Raw genomic sequence first — 22,277 nt, forward strand, 5'->3', positions numbered from 1 at the left:
ACTGGGGTCCCTGTGCTGGTGGGTGCATCCCAAACCCTCCCGGCGCTGGGGAGAAGAGGGAAAGAACAACTAGAGATACCAACACCGGTGGGGAGCAGATGGGAAGGAAAACGGGGCAGGGAAAATGGGGCAGGGTCCCCCCAGAACCACCCTGCAAAACCCCAGAGACTGGGCAGGGAGGATGGAGGGTGGGCAGCATCGCCATCCCCAACCCTCCTCCCACGGAGGTGCAGGATCAGGTCGGACCCGGGATCTGTCACACACTGTGCAGAAGCAAACCCCAAAGACGACTTTGCTCATTGTTAAATAAACTTTTATTAGTTTTGCATGGGGAAGGGTGAAAGGAAAATAAAATTTCTTCCGAGGATTAAGAGCAGCAGGTGGGGAGGAGCAGCTCGGCTCTTCTCTCCCCTCTCTTCCCAGAGGCCACGGTGATGGGTGGGCTCTCTGAGCGGGAGATGCTCAGCCACCCCAGTGCACCACGGTCCCCCAGGGCACACAGGTCCCTAAAGGCACAAGTGTCACTTTGCCCCCTCCCTGTGCAGCCGCCGTCACCTCCCCGGAGCAGGCCAGCTTGTGCAAAATCCCCTTGTAAAAAAATACCATTTTTTCAGTATCGAACATCCTAAAAAACTAGAGCTTTAATCAGTGTCAGTTATCCACACCCTTGATTGGAAATCCTGATTTACACCCTGGGAAGCCGCTGGGTTCCCACTGCGAGGGGATGCACCAGGTTGGCACCAGGAGGTGACTGGGAGCACCCCCGAGCAGCACCAGGTTAGTAGGGGGTGTGTGGGGGGAGACCTTTCCAGCCCCCCTTGCTCATCCCTGGGTGGGCAGAGGGTCCCTCTGTGGGGCAGGAGCACCCACGCCGCATCGCCCAGCACCGCCAGCTCCCTGTCCCTGGGGAAGGGCCAGGCGCAGGATCAGCTCCCGGGCAGGGGGGTCTCTCCTCTGCACCTCCCGGCGGCCCCCTCCCCTCGGTGCTAGTCCGGCGGGATGGGAAGCCCAGGGCAGCGTCGAGGTCAGTCCCTGGATGCTAAAGGCTGGGCTCCACACTCGCCTCCGCCTCCAGCTTTTGCTGGTACCGCTGCCGGCGCTCGCAGCGGGGGCACGACTTGGCCCTGGCTTGGCAGTCCCGGTGGAAGACGGTTTTGCATTTGCTGCACCTAGGAGAAAGCAAGGGGAAAAAAATAAAATAAAATACAACCCACCCTGTTGGTAATATCAGAGCTGGGACCCAACCTCTCCCCACCAAACCAGAGCCGGGGACGCTTCCTCGGCTCTGCTTTCTCCAAGCATGTGCTGAGCGAAGAGCCCCAGCGAGAGGCAGCTCCGGTTCCAGACGACCCTCGTTAGCAGAAGCAGTAATTGCTTCGAGCAAAAGATCCACCTCCAGCAACCTCAGAGCGAAAGCGGCAGCTCGCCCGGAAAGAGTGTGGCGGGCAGCCGCCAGCGCGCTGCCATCTTGTTGCAGATGACAAAGCGAGATGCGGAGCCAGGTTTGCACTTTGTCTTCAAGAGCGCTGACGGCACGAGAACAAAGTTTCATGGCTGAGACACCAAACCCTGCCACAGCGCAGGGCGGCGAGAGCCCGCCTGGGGATGCAGCTCAGCGCCAGGGTGCTGATGCTCTCCTTGCCGGGGTGGGGGTGCAGCCAGGAGACCCCCAACCTTGACCCTGGGTCAATGGGTGGCAGGGATGCTGCTTGGGGACAGCAGAGCTGCAGGGAAGGGGACGGGCAGCCGGGGACGGCGTTGCCTTTGAGCTGGCCGGCTCTGGGGAGATCTCACCAGCACCAGCCTGGGACCTCCCTCCTCTGGCTCAGCGCTGCAGCAGGAATGTAAACAGCCACAAATGATACCTTGCGCGGGGCAGCCGGGAGGAGACACCCAGCTCCGGGCGTTCGCTACTTATCTCGAGTCAACAGAAGAAAAGTCTCTGCCACCAAGGCTGAGCTCCCTTTTTTCCCACTTGGGCTCCCCCACCTCGCCAGGGACAGCAAAACGCAGCCCATCCACACGCCAGCTGGATTATTTTTTAAACGCCCTCAAGTGCAAATACCTGGTGCCCAATCCAGGTGTGAATACCGCTGAATACCTGAATTTCCCAAAGGAAGAGTGGAAAGGGCAGCGGAGAAACGCCCAGCAGCGCACCAGGCAAGGGACCGTGACATATCGCAGCCTGGGTCAAATCCTGCTCCTGGCAGGCGGCTGCAAACCCTGAGTGAACTCAGGATACGGAAATGGCTTGTGCATGGACGGGCGGGACGCGGGGTGCTGGTGGTGCTGTGCATTTTCCCAGCGGAACAGATTTTCACACGATTTTTCTGGCTTAGCAGCGGTGGCAGCTCCCCCCCGAGCTGGGGGGGGGGGTTTGCAAAGCCAGGGGGTGGTTTTCACCCTGTGCGTTTCTGAGCGAGCAGCAGCCGTAAGGCGGCATCTCCTGCCTCCACCTGCCAGAGCGGCTGCAGGAAGCGGCCACCGCTGCTGTGCAAAGGAAAAAGTCCCGCGCTCGGCTGGGTTGATTGTTACGAGGCGTTTCAGATGCATCCTGCAGCAAGTGACAGCAAGTGACGGAGTGACCCCAGCAGCTGGCTGTCCCCCGGGGCGGGCAGAGGGGCAGGAAGCCGGGTTTAGCTTGGCGAGGATGTTGGTCGAGCTGCTTTCCTGCTGCACAACCTCCTCCGCCAGAGGAAAAAAAAAAAAAAAAAAAAAAAAAAAAGAAAAGAGGTCAACAAACTTCTGAGCTCAGCTTTACAGGACATGAGACCTCCGGCAGGCTGCCAGCAGAGCTCAGCCCCGCGTGCCTGCTCTTTCCAGAGACTGTACGCTCTTTTTTCTAGGGAAAATCGGTTCCCTGGGGATGTTGTCTTCGATAATAAGCATGATGCTGTCCCTGTGGCGAGGAGGGAGAGCGAGGAATCCTGCTCAGCTGCCCTGGAAACAGTTGCAGCCACGTAATGCGTGGGGTACTCACGGATCTTGGTCTTGTTGGCACTTTCTGCAGCTTCTGGGTGTTGCTGCTCGCTTTTAGGGACTGCCAGCCGAAGCAGGACCAGGCAGACCATCAGCCTGTTAAACCTCTCTGCCAGGATTAGACTCATTACCAACTAACCATCGAGATGTCGATCTCTGATGGACCAGGCTCCTGGGCCGGGAGGGTTTGATACCGATTTCTTTAGATAATCCTGATGGTGGGGATAAACATCCCCCTTTAACACACCCAGCTGATTTCCATGTCCGCTGAGCTGCTGAACCCGTGCAGCAGCCGACCCCACCACAGGCAAGGACCCTGCCTGCACAGGATGCGAGCTCCGCAGGCAGGAGAGAAACCCACATGAAAGCCAGTGTCGTCGTCCCCCGCACCATCCTGCCGGGAACATCCCCCAGGGCAGCCCACCATTCATCTCCAAATCCGTGTCCATGTGTCCTTCCTCCTCTCCCTGGTTGCAGAGGGGTGTATGAACGGTCCCCGCTGCTGCTTTTCCTTCCCTCCTGCAACCCCTGCAAGGGGCCAGGCTGGATGTGAATCAGAGATGCGCTGGCCAGGTGAGCCAGGCAGGGGCACACAGCACCTTCATCATCCTCCTCCTCCTCCCCCCAGCTCCTCTGCTGCCCTGGGACCCCCAGCACCCAGCCAGGCTTTTGCAAGATGACAGCAAGGTGCTGGGTGGCACTGCATGTTCAATCTGCAAAGCCACCACGTTTGGTGACATCTCAGCTCTGTGAGGATGGTCCTCTCCTGCCCCAGACAGCCCTGTTTTGGTTCAGATCAGATGAGTATGTGGGTACCACGAGGATGTGGATACCACGAGGACATGGGTACCACGAGGATGTGGATACGACGAGGACGCGGGCACCACGAGGACACGGGTACCACAGGGATGTGGATACCACGAGGACGCAGGCACCACAAGGGCACAGGTACCACAAGGATGTGGATACGACGAGGACACGGGTACCACAAGGATGCGGGCACCACAAAGACACACAGCCAGCTCAGAGCTATTTCCAGGCCACCCTGGTGCTACGTGCCCAGAAAGCAAAGAGCCTCCGAGAGGAACCCAGGGGATGGTCCAGGCTCCTGGGGAAGGCCAGTCCATGAGCAGTGGGACGCGACGGAGGCGTTGCTCACCTGGTGGTAGTGTCAAATTCAAAGGGAAAAATGATGTCGCTGCTGTTGCAGATCTGGCAGATGAAGCCACGCTGGGTGCACAGGTCACAGTTGTAGACGTGATGGGAAGCAAACTGGAGCAGAGACTGCAGGAAGGTCTCAAAGACGCCGTCAGCTATCTGCAGAGCAGAGAGACATCAGGCACTCATGGAGCTTATCTCCCATTGGGTTTGCACTGGGCAAAATCCACGGTACCACCATTCTTTGTGCTGCTGCACGAAGACAAGGCTGTCCTCCAAAAAAACCTGCCTGGGTGGTGAGTGGGCCCCAGAGCGAGCTGACAGCAGCACCCACACCTGCGTGGCCAGGGCTCCTGGCTTTGGAATCAACGCAAAATCCAACCCCCCATCACCTCCAGCAGTATTTGCAATAGATACAAGTTTGCAGGGAGAGGTGCTAGCAGCAATGCTGGCTTAAACAGGTGAAACAATTTCTCTCATGTGATCTCCATAGCTCTCGGAGGTTATAGGCTTGGGCCAATTATTTTGGTAAATTAAAATAAAGGTAAATTATTTACCTTTAAGTTGATGTGCAAGCTTGCCGAATGCATGTGACGGGTGACAGCAAGGCAAAAGGCAAAGCTGTTTGAAACCTTCTGCTGAAGGAGACACGCTCGACACGGTGTCTCCACAGACAGAAACCGGGATGTTTTCACCAGCAAAACACCTACGACCACGCAAAGTTCTCACCTGCCTCAGGTCAGCGACGCTGTATTTGTGGGGACACTCCAAGAGGTAGTGTCTGTGATCAAGCCTGCAAAGAAGCACAAAGAGGAAGGTGGTAGATGGTTCCTACCACAGCTCCAACAGCTTTGGAGCAAGGAGAAGCCTGGACGATGCAGAATTCTGAAGCAAATCACCACGGACATGATTTTTGCATCACGCCACATCTCTCAAATCCTGCCACTGGGAATCGTGTGAGAGCAGTTCAAAGGGGCGGGGGAAAGAACCCAAATATCTCATCTATTTTTCCAGGTGTTTCCTGCCCAGCCAGAAGCTCCTCGGTCAGGAAGGTGTTTCCTGAGTCACATCTCAGTGTGTTGACCCAGCCAACAGACGGATAACTCCTTAGAGCAGACGACATGGAGCTAAAAGCCAGCCCATGCCTTGGCACCACGGCTCCAGGCGAGCGATGAGGAGCACCAAGAGGCCACTGAGGTGCAGAGGGGGACGCAGGGGTAACGCCACCCAGAGAGGGACCTCACCGCTTGCTCAGCTCCTTCAGGGCCCCGCTGCGGCACATGATGAGATAATCTCCCAGCAGCTTCAGCTGTTCTCTGCTCTGGCGGATCCGACTCATCCTCTCCACGTGGTCATAGAGGCTCTCGTTGACCAGCTTCAGGTCGATCAGAGGCTGGTTACGGATCTGGGTGAGGAACTTCAAAGCCTGCTGGCAAACCTGGGGCGGAGAGAGACAAGAGGTGGGCATGCACTGAGGAGCAGCTCAGGAGGCTCAGAGGGAGGTCTGGGGTGGACACCTCCACCTCTGCCGATGGTGGAAATGTTCAGATGGACCTTCAGGGAGCACAGGCGGATGCAGGAGTGTGTCTCTGCTCCCTGTGCTGGCCAAGCCCAGACCTACCCCTCGTTTTGTCAGATCCCAGTTGTGGATGAGGCGCGAGGGAATCACCGTCTCGTCATCCCGGTGGCAGCTGTCGCAGTAGTACAGACCAGAGAAGGCGCAGAGCTTGGGCTTTCCGAAGGAGAAGCCGATCTGCCTGGAGCAGCCTGCAGGGAACAGGGGCGAGGAGATGAGAAGGGACCCGTGCTGCCCACGGAACCTGTTCCCATCACTGCCAGGGTCGGGGGAGACACTTTTGGGACAGGGGGAATGGAACAAGAAAGTTTTTGGAAGGGTTGGAGATCAGCTAAAGCACTTGTAGGATGTTCAGTGAGAGGTCCCCAGCCCCTTCCCTGGGGATTTCAGACCATGATGGTCCAACAGGAGCCGCTTCGCTTGATCTCCGCCAAAAAGGAGTCTGGACCAGCCCTGAACCAACCTTTATTCATCAATCACGTGGTTCAATTGTTTGTTTGGGTTTTTCTCAGAAAAAGTGAATCCTGGAAATACTCCAGTGGTTTAGGGAAGAACCTAAATCCCACCTGCCTGCCCCATCACCTCCAACCAGTAGCTTTGCCCTATTTTGCCTTCACTCAGCCCTTTTCTTTCCAGCTGCCACCACAGGGTACCAAAACCACGTCTGCAAGAGACGAAGTCAGGATGGATTAAGCCAAAAAAAGCCTTTATTACAGCAGTGGGTAACGCAGGAGGAACCCTGCTCGGCTTTGCCACCCCAGCCTTTACACTTTGGGGTAGCTGCAGTGCATCCCCCACCAAAAAAATATTCTCAGAGGTCAGGTGTTGCTCTCTGAATTAAAAAAAAAAACAAAAAAAAAAAGAAGAAAGCTTTTATTGCCTATTATGCCCTGACACGTAAGGAAACCACTCCTGTGCCAGGCTGGGGTGTCAGGCTGGGAGGGAGGTGAAAGCAGGGTGGGCAGACCCCTAAAAAAACTACAGATAAAACCAGGGAATTTGTCTTTTCAGCTTGCTGCTTTCATCTGTTGGTAGGTGGAAGATGCAGGACAGAGCCTGGAGGGCAAGGCAGAGACCAGATAGAACAGAAAAAAAAAATATATATAAAAAGAAGAAGAGTGATTAAAAGAAAAATAAAAACTTGCTGGAGGGTACAAGAAATATAATTGAAGCAGGAGAGAAATCTGAAGTTTAATTAACTTACCAAGGTAAATAGCACATTCAGAGGTCAGCGAGTGTTATCCTATTAAACCAGCATCGCCCCGTGTGCGGGGAGGCGTTGCTGGAAGGTTAAATGAATGTTTTGCAAAATCAGCTCGTCACACCCATGGCAACATTCGCTCCGGTGCTGCCTTACCGGAAAAACAGCATTTGTTGTTGATTGCACTTTCCCCTCGGGTTGGGGCCACAAAATGCCTCGGAAGAGACTCCTCGGTCCGTCTAAGGTTGCCTCCAAGCCAAGACCCCCGCTGTCTGACCCATAAGCATCTTAAACCGGAGCCCAGCGGCAGCCCAGCTGGATCTGTGCCGGGCTGGGAGGGGACTTCAGTGTGGGGGGGACACCGGCCACCCAAGGTGCCACTGACTGGGGACGTGAAGCCCCCCCAAGGGGTTTGGTGCTACCTGGGGTTTGGATGGGGGAGCCAGCAGCTGGTCTGCCACGGGCTAGCAGGTCTCAGGGAGGTCTCTGATTTGATGTCACCTCATTAACCTGAACGAATGCCACACCATCTTCCCAGACAGAGCTGGGTTTTTGGACAAGCCACCATATACCTGCACAGATGAAGCTCTGCGAGTCCAGGCCCTTCTCCGTGGGGATGGCCACCAGGTATTGCAACAAGAAGCCGTTTTCCTTCACGATGTTCTTCAGGACGACCTGGGAGTGCCCGTCCAAGCTGCCACCCAGCGTCAGTGCCTCTTCCGCGCTCTCCAGGTAGGACATGAGCACCCCTCGGACCAGCTCCCTCCACGAGGCCGCTTCTTCGGCGTTCTCAGCCTGCAGCTTCAGGACAGCTTTGGAGGTGATCACCTTGAAGAAGGCAGGTCCCCCAAGGCTGGTGTCTGGAAGGATGTCCTGGATGGTCTCTATACCGTAACTGTTGCTTAAAATCTTGTCGTTGTTCCTGACTTTAAAGCACTTTAAAGTTTCTAGAGACAGGGAAAAAATGAAAGGGAGCCAGGTTTTGTCTACCTCCACGTACAGAACAGCCTCTTTTATTGCATCCAGCTCCGGTTCATGAGCTGGAGCCCAGTCAAAGCTGTTCCCAGGCACGTCACTGTACTGGAGAAAAGCAGTGGAGTTGCTCTGGATGGGCTGGCCTTCCCCACCATCTTCTGGATACTCCAGCGTCTCCCACTCCTCCTCCTCCAGCTGCGGCCGGCACTTCTGCAGCGCCTCGCGGATCCTGTCCAACCAGTCCTCGGCCTCGTCTCGAGAAGGAGCTCGTAGGTAGAGCTTTTTCCCCAGAAAAACCAGCTCAAAACGGCCGTCCGAGTGCGTCAGTGCCAGTGACTCACACCGCAGCAGGGAATAGCTCTCGACACAGATGCGGTCCTCGTGGTCCAGGAAAAGCTGGAGCTCCAGCGGCGACAGCTCGCAGGAAAACTCCTTCCATATCCCCATGGCTCCTCTCCGCTCCAGGCTGCCCAGCTTCAGGAGCCCTCGGAAAGGGTTGGAAAGACCTGGGGCAAAAGCAGATGTCTCAGTTTAATCCCAAAAGGGGAAGCCAGTGGGGAGAGAAAAGCCCACGGTAGGCTCACAGCGAGCAACCGGAGGCATCGCAGCTTTGAGAGCCGGTCCCAGTGGGTGTTGGGATGAGGCAGGAGGTCACTGGACCCTGTTCTCCATCATCTGTCCACCCGTATTTGGCTTTTCAGGCTGAGAACGAGTGGGATAAAGGAAACATGTCCCACGGGTAGGTCTGAGAGACAGGGACAGGTGCACCCAGCGTATCCCCACTGCTTTTTCGGTGCTTCCCACCAGAGCCACGGCGGGCTCGGCAGGGCCAAGGTAGCTGCTCCACCGCCTTCCCTGGCTTCTAGTGCTGTCACAGCTCAGCAACAGCCCCCTGCCCAAACCACCCCCCGGCCCAGCACTGCCCAGCACAGCCACTGGACAAAAGCTGGAGAGGGGAGGGCGGCACGTACCCATCTGCCTGCGATGCACAACGCTGAAGCCCTTTTGCTCCCGTTCAGGTGACATTTTGGGCTTCCCACTCTCCGAGGACGGCACCGACAGCCTTTCCAAGTCAAGAGCGCTGATGAGCCCCGGGGCCAGCCCCTCGGCAGCCCCCTCTGGCCCAAAGCCGTTGGTGCTGGCCGTGCTTTCGCTGCCCTCTCCCAGAGAAGGTCTGTAGAAATCATCTTCCGAGATCCAGCTCTTTCTTTTCTGTTAAAAAAAATATTATTAAATATTAATTATCAAAACTTAGCAAACATCCTGCGCCCCTCAAACACTCACGCCCACTGCGTCCCCTTCACAGGGGCTGCCTGTGACAAGTCCCACGCAGTGATGCTGGCCATTCCCACACGGATGGCTCCTCCGCTCCCTCCGCTCAGGGAACGCTCCAAGGGACTGTGGGGACAGCTGGCAAATACTGGGATATATACTGGTGGGATTATAAAGTCCCAAATTGATTAGTCCTCCCTGCTAAAATCATCAAGGGCTCAGCAGGAGAGCACATTCCCTGCAGTAACCACATAGGAGATATTTGGTCCGTGAAGTGTTTCTGATAGTGGGTGAAACCCCAGCTCTGCCATGGAAGGGGACGAGCTCCCCTGGAGCAGCGGTTCCTTGTTCCAGGAAGAACAGAGATGGGGAGAGGTACATGGAAGGTGTCTAGGTTGAAAGAGAGACCTACAGCTTGCAAGCAGCTGCTGCAAACACCAGGCTTGAGCAGCACAGGCAAAAAGTAAGGCAGGGAAGGCAAAGGAAACCTTTGCCTCCGTATGTCACGAAGGGGTGAGACCTGCAAGCAGAAGAAAGCTCGTTAAGCTGAAGGAAAACATGGCTACAACTTCCCCAGGAGTTTTTCTGGCTACAAGAACAGAGCGAGGTTCTGGGACAAGGTCCCACCAGGAGCAAAACATGACCCAGCTCAGTGCTCTGGCAAAAGGGAGCAGCTTCCCTAGACCCAGCGCATCCTTTCTGGGGCTGCATCCCACCAGGAACGCCCCCTCAGCTACCCTACCTGGCTTTCCAAGAGCCTTTTATTCTGACCACCAAAGCGAAGGCCAGCAGAAGAGCTGTCACCAGCCTGCGGCGAGGCTCACGGGTGGCTTGTGGTGCAGCTCCCCGCGTACAGGCGGGCACAGCTCGCTCCTGGGCCAGGAACGCAGGTTGCTCTGTGAGTCATGCGAAAGCAGGGGGGAATTTCCTGTTGACACCGTATGTTATACATAGATTAGGTCAAACTGGCCCAACGCCACGAGGAAGCAGCGGAAATGGGATAACTGGGAGGGAACTGAAAGGAGCAGAGACCAAAAAGAGAAACTGTTTTGGGGAGGGGGGTGGGAGCGGGGTATGAGGTATATCCTAACCTCAGCAGGATGGAAACGATGGGAACCAGGACGGAAAAGCCAGTAACAAATTAGACAAGACGACAAGGCTGTTCAAAGAGCTTCCTAAAAGCAAAAGCAAACGGACCAAGTCCTTGGCGGCAGCAGGGGAAATCCGCTGCTGTTTAGGCTAGCCTAAGCACCAGGGAATGCCATCCTGACCTGGGAACAGATGTGCCGCGTGAACATTTTTCATTGGAAAACTGTTAATTTGTTTCCTGTTCAGTCAACCCTTTTCCCTCCTCTTACATGGACCACAAATGAAGAAAAGTCCCCCTGAGGAACCCGACTGTGTTATCAGCTTGCACGCAGCCTACGGCCAGATTTGTGCAAGAGCTCATCACGCTCCTGACATCATTAACAAAACCAAAACCTCCCCGTTGCAGCTGCTCTTGGCAAGGGATGGCTGGCGGGCCAGGCAGAGTTTCAAAAGCTTTGGTGCCTCTTTTACCAGGGAATATTGACTTTGAGACAGTTTCTCCCAGAGCAGCTGCATGGACACAGCTGCACAGGGTCCAGGAAGATGCTCGTGGCGTGGGGAGCATCGCTTCCAACCAACTTGCTGTCAGGAGAATGGGAGCAGCATGGAAGATGAGATACTGGAGGAACTGGTGCCTACTCAGGAGCTGTCACAGGTTTTATTTTCCTTTTCCATTAGATCGGCTGGTCAGGAAGGGCAAAACCAAGGAGGTGGATAGCAAGGGAGCTGCAACACTTACCGGACAGCCCAGCAGCGGAGACAGGAGGCATTCGGCTGTCGGGCTGCGGACTGCCTGGCTTGCCTCGCTGCTGTCAACTGTGCCGCTTCTGCCTGTCTCTCCCCTGCTCGGACCACCACGCCGCGTGGCCAAGGCACCGGCCGTGCTGCTGGCCTGCGGTGCTGCATCTCCATCCCCGCCGGCGGCGGTCACCGCGTCACCTGTCCCAGCAGAGTCTGGACTGTCGGCATTGGGAGGCAGCTGCTGGCGAGCCCCATGGGATCGAGCCAGGGGGGTGGGCGATGCGGGTGGGGGGCAGGCAGGTGGCCGTGGGGAGCAGCCCAGCACGCTGGGGACCAGCCGTCCCTCCGGGGCTTCCAGGCTCGGCTTGGCTTTGTTGAACTCAGACAACACCCTTGAAACAGAAAAGTGACCAGTTTGAACACAGCTATGTCAACCAGAACCTATTAAAAAATAGTTATTGCAAATTATAACCACCCAAAAAGAGGGCTCAGCATCACTGCTCGTCTCCTGCAGGCTGGCAGCGCTGCAAAAAAAACCCCATGGCACTAACCACGCTCCCAGAAAAATGTGTGATTTGTGCCCTACAGAGCAGCAGACAACCCCACGGCTGCAAGGACCCTGCCTGCAAAGGATGCATTTCCTAATGACGCTCGTTAATAGGGTTTAATTTGCTCCTGATGGACATCTCCTAATGGAGGGAGAGCGCTGGGTGGTCCCCGCAGCCCCAACCCCACGTCCAGCTCCTGGACACATATCCAGCCATGGACCATGTGCCAAACTTCAAATGTTTTCATAACCATTAACGAGCAATTATTAGTGGAGCCTGGCCAGACAAGATGCTGTTCCCATGCCCCTGCTCCGCCACCAGTTAGGTCGAATTAAACCGGCCCAAGATTAAAATTCAAAATGACATCTTTCCATCACGAGTTTAATCCAATCAAGGCAGGTTCTTTCTGGATCATCGTAAGATGCAAAAACCCAGCAGCAGGTAACGGTGCCATTATCGATGGGAAGGACAGACTGCAGCTCTAAACCCTCTCAAAGACCTTTATCGGGAAGAGGGTGCCTTCCTCAACCAGCACCCCAGGCCAGGCTCCTTCAGAGTTTTAAAGGTGGCAGGGAAAATATTTCCTGATTACTCAGAGCTTATATAACCCACCGGGAATCTCTGTGCTGGTGTTTGGCAGAAATAAATCGTGACGACGACAAACTAACAACCTCCCTTCCCTAAATCATCTGTCAAAGCTGCAAATTATAAACCTTTCCTGTGACCAGACTCATTCCTTTCCCCCTGCAGAAAGCCCTGAAGCATCCCCCAGCGTACGTCAGGGAGATGTGACATTCCTGAAACCGAGGAGCAGCATTTTTCTGATGTTTCTGCCCCAGTAAAGAGGACACGCACTTCAGTGGCCGGGAGCTTGTTTGCTGTGCCAGCAGGGTCCCAGCAAGCTGTGCCGAGTGGTTCTTTTTACCTTTTAGGCTCTTTCAAGGAGGAAAAAAGTAGCTTGTTAAAGAAAAACAGGGAAGAAAGCCTTCCTGCCTACAGAGAGAAAACAAATGAGAGCCCAGGAGAGGGTGAAAAACCCCCTTGAAGAGGAGACCGGGAAAAGACTCACTCTTGCAGAGACCTGTCCAGGTCCTCGGCGGTGGCCGTCCCCAGGTCAGAGTCGCAGGAGAGCGGCTCCTCGCTCCGTTCGGGACTGCGGGCGCAGTGGGCTGGGAGGATGCTGTCGGAGCCCAGGCTGGAGGAGAGCTGGGACGAACCGGTGGTGTTAAGGCTCAGCGAGGACGACGTGAGCTTAGTTTTGCTGCTGGCTTTGCTGATGGGTAGGACAGAGGGTTGAATCTCGATCTCGTCCGACCCTGATGATTGGGAGATCGAACCCAGCGATGCTTTTCTGCGGGGTTCGGATGCCGAGGATGCGAGGGGCTCCAGCAGCTCCGAAACAGGACAAAGACCTGACAGGGACAGAGGGGTGACAGTCCACTCGTTCAAAACCGCTGATTTATAGGAGAGTTCGAAGGTTAAGGATGTTAAGCCCTGCAAGTAGCAAAGGAGAAACTCGCACTCTTCAGCATCTAAGAGCAGAGCGGTCGCTTGGTAGTATTCGGGCAGCCGGGATTTCTCCCGCAGGAGCAGCTTCAAGTAACACTCCATGAGGCCATCGTTCAAAGCCAGCCGCAGCCAGGCTCGGCAGCGCCCGACATCCGTGTTGATAAAAATGAGTTGTTCCAGCTCCGAGACAATATTTCTGGGGAAAGGGGGAAAAAAAAGAATAGAATAGGACATGAGTAGCTCCGCTTTTGGTCCGTCACGGGGTGCAGGAGGGGCAGATCCTCCCTCAGGCACTGCCCAACCTGCTGTGCTATGGGGAATTTAGGAATTAGGACAAAAAAGGCTGTGGAAAATCTCTTTCCTTCATGGAAAATGTGGTTTCCTGTGAAGAAAAAAGAGCTTCTGAATGCCCCAAAGCTAAATATATTGGTAATGTCCCTAGGCATCCCTGGGGTGCCTCTGGGTGCTCCTCTTCCCGCCGGCTGGAGGCATCTCCCACACATAGCTCGCCCTGGACCAAGGATGCAGAGGGGGAAACTCCTGGTGCCCCTGCACATCACTGGGGCTCGCTCTGGCTGGATATATCTCGGAAACAACCGCATCTCTAAATCCTAGCTTCAAATTTAAAATCAGCCCAAACGCAGTGAAAGCTGCTGCGGCAACCAAAAAAACCATCAGGTCAGGTTAAGCTCCTCAAGCAATCTCAACCTCCTGACTTCAGCGGTTCTCCTCTACAATCTGACAGTGACACCCACTCCCTAATCCTCCCTGGTCCCAGCTCACGTCGGTGCTGCAGATGCTACAAAAAAACCCGAGCAAAAGTTTGGGAAGATTTTTTTTTTTTCATCTGTCTCTCAAGAAGGAAAAAAACGTTCAAAGGGCACAAAAATATCCTCCGTAGCATGTGAAAGAGTTATTTTCATCCCCTTTCATAATTTAAAAGTCGGTGATGGGAATTGGATGAGGCTTTCAAAACTATTTGTGTGTGGGCTGTTATTTAGTGTGGGAGGACTCTGCTTAGGGAGTGGCTCAGAAAAACCCCAGCAAATAAAAAACCCCAGCAAACAACAATAGTTACGCCGGCGAGACCTCCTCGAAGGCTGGCTGGGATGTGGGGAAGGGCAGGCCAACCATCCCCAGCAGATCCAGGTCAGAAGAGAGACCAGACCCCCGCACCATGCATCCCACAACCCACCGCTGCTGTACGCCAGTACGGTCAGGGGGGTCCCACTGGGGACACGGGGTCCCCGTACACAGCCAGGCACTGTAAGAAAGGTGTGTGCCCTAGGCTGGCAGCAGTGTGTCATTCCTCAACTGTCTGGGGACATGGGCTCATGCCTGAATGGCACTTCAGCCCCTGCACGTGCCAAGAGGGGCCGTGCTGGGTGCCCAGCCCTGCATCGCTTGGCATAACAGCGACTCTGTTCTCCTTAGTGCATCTCCCAGCCCCCCAGGCACCCCCAGCCCCGCAGTGACAGCATCTCCCCCCCCCCCCCAGCCAAAGGACTGAGGACATGGGACAGGGCAGAGACATATCTTTCCATTAAGCCATCCTCCTGCTCACCATTCCTTGAATTTTGTGGCTTTTACACCAGAGAAGGGATAAACCTGAGCGTGCAAACACCTTTCAGCAGGGACGGGCACTCACCGGTGGGTGATGCTCTTCAGCAGACCCCAGAAGACTGGCTGGGGAAGTGGTCCCCGACCCCCAGTTTTCTTCCCTTTCCCCCCACTCTCTGCTTTTATATGCTTCGCCTTCAGCCCGTGCACAAAGACAGCTTCCAGGGCGCTGCAGAGCGTGTTCGCGTTCCCATCGTCGCTGGTCACGATGGAATCCGAGGTCACGTACTGCTTCTGCAACGCCTTGATGGCATTCACCAGTTGCTTCTTGATCAGCTGCAAGACAGGAGGTACATGCTTGGCTTATAAAAAATGAAGTACTACGATAAATTTCATTTAAAGGGGGCCAAAAACTGCGAGGCTCATCCAGAGCGAAGCGCCAGGCAACGCCTGCTTCATCCACATGCTTGGCAGCAGCTGCTAGGGAGCACCAGAGCTGAACCGGTCAAACTGGGAACTCATGCTCTCGGCATCACAGTTCACCTGGCTTTTTAAAATAATTTATGCAATTTTAGCTGGTGTTTCAGAGCCCACTGGGTGGCTGAGGTTGCCTTTAGAGCGTGTGGTGCTTCCCCTGCAGACACCAAATTGCTGAAGAGGATGGGGAGGCAAAAGAAATTGTCTTTTTCCAGGCGTTTGCTCGGGGGAAACACAAGGATTAAATAAACACGGGGGAGAAACTCGAAACTCAAAGGAGGTAACCCATAATAAGGGCTTCGATACCACTTGAACTCATGCAGATCAGCCCAAGCAGCATGTGACGCACTAATGAGTCCCGCCAGCAGAAATCAAAGCCATCGATCTTGCCGGCTCTGTGTTGATTAACCCACAGGCGCCACCGGGGTCGGCCCCCCCGCCCCCAAAAAGATGCTTTTGGAAGGATGGCTGGGGTTCAGCTGCTGCCTTTGGAGAGGCTCAGCAGGCTTTGAAGCTGGAACATGGGAGTTTTACCTTCCAGCAGCTTTGCTTCCCCCTTTCTAGCACCAGTTGAAAAGAAGCAAGCTCAGTGAATTTAACAATTTTAAGCTGGTGGAGAGGATTTTTAGGTTTTTTTTCTAACACAGCTGAGCCCGGATGTCTCAATCAACCTCATTGAAAACGAAAGTTGCACTTCCCAGCAGGCATTTGGCAAACGCTGCAAATTCAGGCAGGACCCCATCAAACAATTCCCGTTTCAGCATCAATCATGCAGCGTTCAAGGCGAACGCTGACCGGCACCAGCCGCTGCGACTGGGGCAGGGCAGATTTTGACTCCAGCCTGGGTTGGCTGCACGATCCCGTATTAAATTTCCAGCCTGGGATATTTTTTTTCCAGCATCTAAATAAGATTTCCAGCAGCTGTAGTTCAAGGACAACAGCCGGGGGAACGTGCACCTTATCCCTGCTCGTATTGGGGACGCCCCTTGCAGCGGGGGCTGTTTTCCAGGTGCCCCACAGATCTGCTAGCACAAGCAACCCGCCTGCAAGCAGCAACTGTGGGCTAACTGGATGAAAGACTGCAACTGATTTTATCTGTCATGCATGAATTAACTCTGCTGTGGGATGAATTAAACACCCGGTTTTAACCGCTGGGTTTGAACTTTGCTCATTAAACGTGTTCAGACTCTCAAAGCTGGGGAAAGAAACCCCCAATATACCGAGCAGCGACGCTCACTGGGGAAAGAAACCCCCAATATACCGAGCAGCGACGCTCCTTCAGCCACGTATCAGGGCTGAGCACCTTCCCCTGCCCCACGCTGGGCCTTGCCACGAGGGGCAAAGCCCAGGGCAGAGGCTGGTGTGATTTAAGTCATGGCCACCCTTTTTGCTTTAACCGCCCCCCACCAGAAAAACCACCAAGGATCCTCTCTGCTGGAAAGCTGAGCCCCCTTCACCCATATAAACCACCCCGATCCCAGCTGGCAGCACCCACAAGTCCTACCACGTCCCTGCCAGTAACTGGAGTTGCACTGGGGAGTAACTGGGGCTACCTGGGGAGCACCGAGGTGTTTCACTCACCTGTATGGCTTCCTTGGGGTCATCGGTGTGGCTCGAATGCATCTCAGCTGCTGCCGCTCCCCGTGCCGGGCGCTGCCTTCACATGTCACCTTTGGGACAAGGAGGAGGAGCACATCTGAGCACCCGTTTGGTTTACACCCAACTCACCTGCCACGCGAAGGGCACCCGGCGTCACGCAACAGGCGCACATCATGCACCGAGGTATTTTGCAAGGGCTGCTGCTGGATTCAAGCTGGGACTGACCTAGGACCGCACCGAAGCACACCTCGCTTCCTGGGGACCGGGAGAGTTTCAGGCAAAGCAGAGCACGGCCAAGACAGCGAGAGGGGTAATTAACCGCTGCAAGCTGCCCGCAGGCAGCCCTAAAGCGGGGTGGGACACCAGGCCAGGCAAGCCAGCAGCGACGCACGCAGGGCCAGGGATGGCCTCCCTTCTGTTTCTACATCGCCTGCAATCCCCGAGTGCCAGCAAGGGCATCAGAGCAGGCATCTAGTGAGAGAACCTGAACAACAGCACGCAAAACCCAGGGGAATAGCATTAAGGGGGGGTCAGTGCCACCCCCTAGCAGACCCTGGGCAGAGGTGGCAGCAGCTCATCTCTCCAGTACTCGTCGGAGGAGCGATGCTGCTGCCGAACCCGGTGGGGACGGAGGTGCTGGGGCGCTTGCCCCGACGGCACAGCGCTGCCTGGGGTAGATGGCAAGGAAGGATGCCGGTTCCCCATCAGGTTCCCAGCCACTTTGTTCACAGGCAGATGAAGTCCAGGATGTCCCTGCTCCCGGGGCCACGGACAGCAGCGCTGCTCTGCTGCAGCTGGTTTTGGGGGGAGAGAGAGAAAAATCGGTGCCCTCCTGCTACGGGAAACCTTGGCAAAAGCAGAGCCAAGCAGGCAGCAGCAGCCCCGCTGCGGTCATCTGCAACCGCAGGGTGTTTGCAGACAACAAGGGACCTTTGACTTCAGACTTCTGGCCTCCTGCCCTGTTCTTCAGAGCCGTCTGCTGAAACCAAGCTGTGCCTGGAGGCTCTGAGAGCAAAGCACGCGGCTGTCGGTGAGATGCCCATCGTATGGCTGCACCCCTGCTCAAACACAGCGTGTCCTGGTGCTGGAAAGGGTCTGAGAGATGCTCCAGTACCAGCTACTGCCACAAAGCTTTCTAAGGATACGAGAGATGGGAGAACAGATTTATCCCCTTGAGTTGGAAGCACCTGCCGTCCCAATGGAGGAGAGAGCTCAGCAGTTACCGTAGGGTTTGGCTATGCCCACGGCAGACAACGGGCTTGGTATGGCATCGATACATCAGATTTTATTTCCAAGCCAACACAAAAACCCCAGAGCTTTCCCCGAGGAGAGCTGACGGCCTCAATGTGCCCCTCTACCTGTGCTGTGAGCTGTCAAACCAGGGCAGAAACTCGGTTTGCAGACCAGCTCCTACACGGCCAGTGCCAAAGGCGGCGCCGGTCCAAGTCCAGAGCAGCCCAGACCCTGAGCATCCCGCCAGCTGGTCCTGCTTCGAGCAGCAGGTCAAGAGCTCTTTGGGGACAAACCCTGGACTGATCCTCAAGTGTTTCCAGAGTTCACAATTTCATAGAAAAGGAAACTGTTTTCGCCGTGACTTGTCATAAGATTTCCTCTCTTGGGTTGCAACACAGAAATGAGGGAGCGCAGCGATTACAGGAATGTTACCCTCTGCCTCAGAGGTTCGAGGTGCTACTGGGGGCTTTTGGGGCCAGCGAGGAGACACCTAAGTGACAGCAGCAGTTGATGAGGACTTCAGAGAGCCACCCCCATCCCTGCCCTCCACACGGGAGGTTCAGGCTCTTCAGGGCCAGGCAGCCCCTGCCCCTGCCCCCACCACCTCCACACACCCCGCAAACAAGCCGCACAGCCCACCCACGACAAATTCAAGGTACAAGAGCTGGGGGTGGGTGAAGCAAGCTGTGGGCACAGGGTGGCATTTCTCCTGCCCAGAGAGGCAGCGTGGGGTGTTTCAGCTCCAGGACTGCACCCGCTGTTCGTGCTCTCGGTGTTGACCAGCCTGGCATCCCTGGCCAGTTGCAGGGGAGGAGGCGACAGCGGCGTTTTTGCAAAGACCTTGTCCAGATTTTACTAAGCGAGTGGCATTCTCCCAAAACACATGCTTCTCTGCCAGCATCACCAGGAGGTGAGACACCAAGGAGGACACCTGCCGCCTTCATCATGGGACTTTCCACTCCTACCACGACCAGTCCAGCCAGTTTGTTCCAGTGCTATGAATCCACGCGGCACCACTTCTGTTGGGACAGCATTTTCCTGAATTAACGAGTGCAACAAACTAGCTCGGAGGCAGATTTCACCTAACACAAGTCGTTGGTGAAACATGGAGAAATTGGACTGGCAGCCCTGGTGCCAGGATAGCCAGCTCTAGAAGGAACTGGAGGGCTCCGGAGCACTTCCAGGCAGATCCTGGAAAGCCAAGGCTGTTCCTTGTGATCTTGAAAGGGTAAGAGACGGGATGGATGTGCAAACGCAGAGACAAGTACATCTACAGCAGAACCACCCCCGACACACATCGTTTCCCAGCAGTCACCACCCCGGAGGCTACACAGTCAGAGCACAACAGCTCAAGTGCAAAAAAGAAAACAAAACAAGTGAGAAATAAAACCAGCCAGCAAGCTGGTGTGGTTAAACCTACCGAGGAAGAGAGTCGCTGGCGCGAGAGCGGAGCTGTTTATTTACCAAACTGCTGCAAAACAGCCAAATCCTTTGGGAATGGCTTGTTCAAATCAAGCCTTGTGCCAGGAGAGGCAGAGACCCCGTCCCCTCAGAGCTCGGCTCTTCGGTCTCGCAACAAGCGCCGCTCTCCAAGTTATAAATAAACAGCAGGTCACCACTCGTGCTTTGCGGACGGAAAACAACAGCCCACAATGGCGTGAACCGGTGACTCAAGGCCTGGACACGGAGCCAGTCATTTTCCAAGCATGAGTGCTGCGCCAGGCACCCTCCACCCCGAGGAAACGAGGCCTTTGCTGGGCCGGTGGGTCCCAGGGCTGGTGCTGGGACACCCCTTCCCCTCCTACACAGCTTCTACTTTCCCCCCACAGCCCCTGCACACCCAGCCACGCTTCAAAGACAAGCCAAGCCCAAGCAGAAGCAGCCGGGGGAGCAGGAAAGCCAGCTGGCACCGCCGGCAGATTGGTTTGCCAGAGGATAAAACCCCTCAGAAATAACTCGGCGAGGGTTAGGGCAGGGTGACAGCTGGGTCTCTGCTCGCAGCGGGACCCTCACGGTCTGGCTCCAGCTCCTTCTCCGCACCGCCGCCGTCCCCGCTACAGGACCGCCAGCGTTGGGCCGGGGCCCAACACGCCACCCTCTTCCCCAGGGAAACATCCTCCTTCCAGTTGACAAACCTGACGGTGGACGCCGAAGAGTCGCTGCTGCTGAACCCCTCCAACTTCTACCCCTACAGCACCGAGCGGGACGTCCAGGAGCTGCCGAGGGATGAAAAAAGCAGCCAGGGAGCCCCCAGCGCTGCCCTCGATGGGAAGCTTGTGTTCGTCCAGCGCTCAAAAACCAGAATTTCTTTTAGCCCGTTGGGCTACAACCCGCCGGAGCTGTGGGTAACACTGGGGTTGACATTCCCCGACATCGCAGCCGACAGAGCCACCACACAAGGGCCACGCGGGTTGTGAAACCCCCCCCGCGGCGTGGCAGGACGTTGCCGTGTTTATACGCCCAATTTTTGTGCCTCTTTCAGGTTCCCAGCGTTGGAGTCCCCTGCTCGAGTCGGTGGCCATCGGAGAGGGCGGGCAGCTCGCATCCCTTGGCGGGGGGAACCGGGGGGGCCTGGAAGCAGGGTAACAACAAAGCGGCTTTTTAAACTCTACGTTTTTCAGCAAAACCCGGAATTTGTTTGCAACGGCTCATTTTAAGTGAGGAAAATGGTTTTGATAGAGAATGTAAGGGAGAAAGCTATCAAGACCCCCAGGGGTGCTGGGGTCTCCGCAGAGGTGCAGCCCCCCCGGGGTGTGAGGCCTGCAGGGAGGAACCGGGCCGAGAGTTTGGGGTGTCAGCGCTGGAGGGGGCGGATCGAGGCCCAGAGGCCATCAGCCCCCCCCAGGGACCCCCCAAAGGCCGCACCTGACCCCCCGTGTGTGGGCGCTGCGGGGGGGCTCAGTGCAGGGCCGAGGCTCTGGCTGCCCACGCGTGGGGCCTGGCAGGGGTGGGCTGCGGTGCCGGGCTCCCCGGGGGGCTCGGGGCTGCGGGGGGCACCCGGGTGGTGGGGATGGACCAGGGCCTTGCCCCCACCCCCTGCTGGGGGGGTGCAGGCCGAGCGTGCCCGGGGAAGGGTCAGCAGCCACGGGGAGCAAGGGGGGGCACTCCTGCCTGCACCACCCTGCACCCCCTGTCTGCACCGCTCCTCCCCCTGCTCCCCCTGCCCCTCTCATCACCCTGTGCTCCTCATCGCCCCGCATCGCTGTCTGCACCCCCCCGCCCCCCTCATCACCCGGCCCCCCCCGGCTGCCCCCTCCCCGCCCCCCTCATCACCCCCACCACCCTGCCCCCCCCTCCACGCCCCTCACCACCCCGCGCCCCCCGTCTACCCCCCTGCCTGGCACCCTCATCAGCCCGCACCCCCCCCGCCGTGCCCCTCATCACGCCGCCCCCCCGCCTCCACACACCCCCCCGTGCCCACCCCCCCCCCCGCGCCCCCCCCCCCCCCGCTCACCGGCCCCGCGGCTCGGGCCGGAAACCCGGAAGTGGCGGCGGTGCCGGGAGCGCGCGCCCCGCCCCTCCTGACGGCAGCGCGCGGCGGGGCGGAGCCGAGGGGCGCCGGGACACGCCCACCCGGCACGGGGCGGAGCCGAGGGGCGTCGGGACACGCCCACCCGGCACGGGACGGGTTTGCAGGCGCGGGCACGCGGTGTTCCGCGCACCCGGGCGCGTGCACGCACCCTTGCACAGGCGCATGTACACTCGTGCACCCCCACATGTGCACGCATGCACTCCCACATGCAAACATGTATGTACACACATATGCACACAGTCCCACATGCAAACATGTATGCAAATGTGTGCACACACACGCACACACACGCATGCACACATGCACATATTCATGCATGCATGCACACAGCCATGCACAGTGCATGCATGCATACATGCACGTACACACACATTAACCCATGCATGCACACATGCACACACATACATACACATGCACATGTGCACACCCACTGACACACACATACACACACGTGCACACCTGCATGCAGTTGTACAAGCACATGCATGCACAAGGCAGGCACACATGCACAGACATATGCACAAGTGGGTGCACAGATGCCCACCCATGCACATGTGTGGGGCAGACATGCACAGACACGAGTACGGGCAGGCACAGGGTACTACACACGTGTACTCGCAGGTTGGCACGGCACACGTGTGTGCAAGCAAACACCCTCACAGGTGGGTGCTGCTGTGGGGGCACGGGCACTCGGTGGGGGCTGGTGCTCCCCCTCCCCGCACAGCTGTATCGCCACCACCTGTTCATGCCACAACACGCGTGTGTACGTGTGCACGCCAGCCCAGACACACGTGTGCACGCTCCCATCTGCTCTCAGAATGCTCTGGG

At 56.6% G+C, this 22,277-nt stretch overlaps 1 protein-coding gene across 3 annotated transcripts; it reads right to left on the reverse strand.

The window, feature by feature from the left end:
- Window positions 1-291: 291 nt before the first annotated feature.
- PLEKHM1 (pleckstrin homology and RUN domain containing M1) lies at window positions 292-21,465 on the reverse strand. 3 transcript variants are annotated; one of them, XM_055789693.1, is made up of 13 exons: window positions 21,372-21,465; window positions 20,053-20,488; window positions 16,667-16,755; window positions 14,697-14,944; window positions 12,609-13,244; window positions 10,990-11,383; window positions 8,861-9,101; window positions 7,487-8,395; window positions 5,759-5,904; window positions 5,382-5,575; window positions 4,867-4,930; window positions 4,139-4,296; window positions 292-1,169 (listed from the first exon to the last, which is right to left on the reverse strand). In XM_055789693.1, exons 3-13 carry the CDS (start codon window positions 16,706-16,708, stop codon window positions 1,040-1,042), a joined length of 3,162 nt encoding a protein of 1,053 aa, XP_055645668.1. In that variant the 5' UTR covers window positions 16,709-16,755; window positions 20,053-20,488; window positions 21,372-21,465; the 3' UTR covers window positions 292-1,039. The 3 variants fall into 3 exon arrangements, with proteins under 3 accessions (XP_055645668.1, XP_055645667.1, XP_013155771.2); XM_055789692.1 differs by lacking the exon at window positions 21,372-21,465 and having other exon boundaries at window positions 20,053-20,927; XM_013300317.3 differs by lacking the exons at window positions 20,053-20,488; window positions 21,372-21,465 and adding an exon at window positions 19,338-20,041.
- Window positions 21,466-22,277: the final 812 nt, after the last annotated feature.

The sequence above is a fragment of the Falco peregrinus genome, chromosome 18 (assembly GCF_023634155.1).
Source record: "Falco peregrinus isolate bFalPer1 chromosome 18, bFalPer1.pri, whole genome shotgun sequence".
Classification (NCBI taxonomy): Eukaryota; Metazoa; Chordata; class Aves; order Falconiformes; family Falconidae; genus Falco; species Falco peregrinus.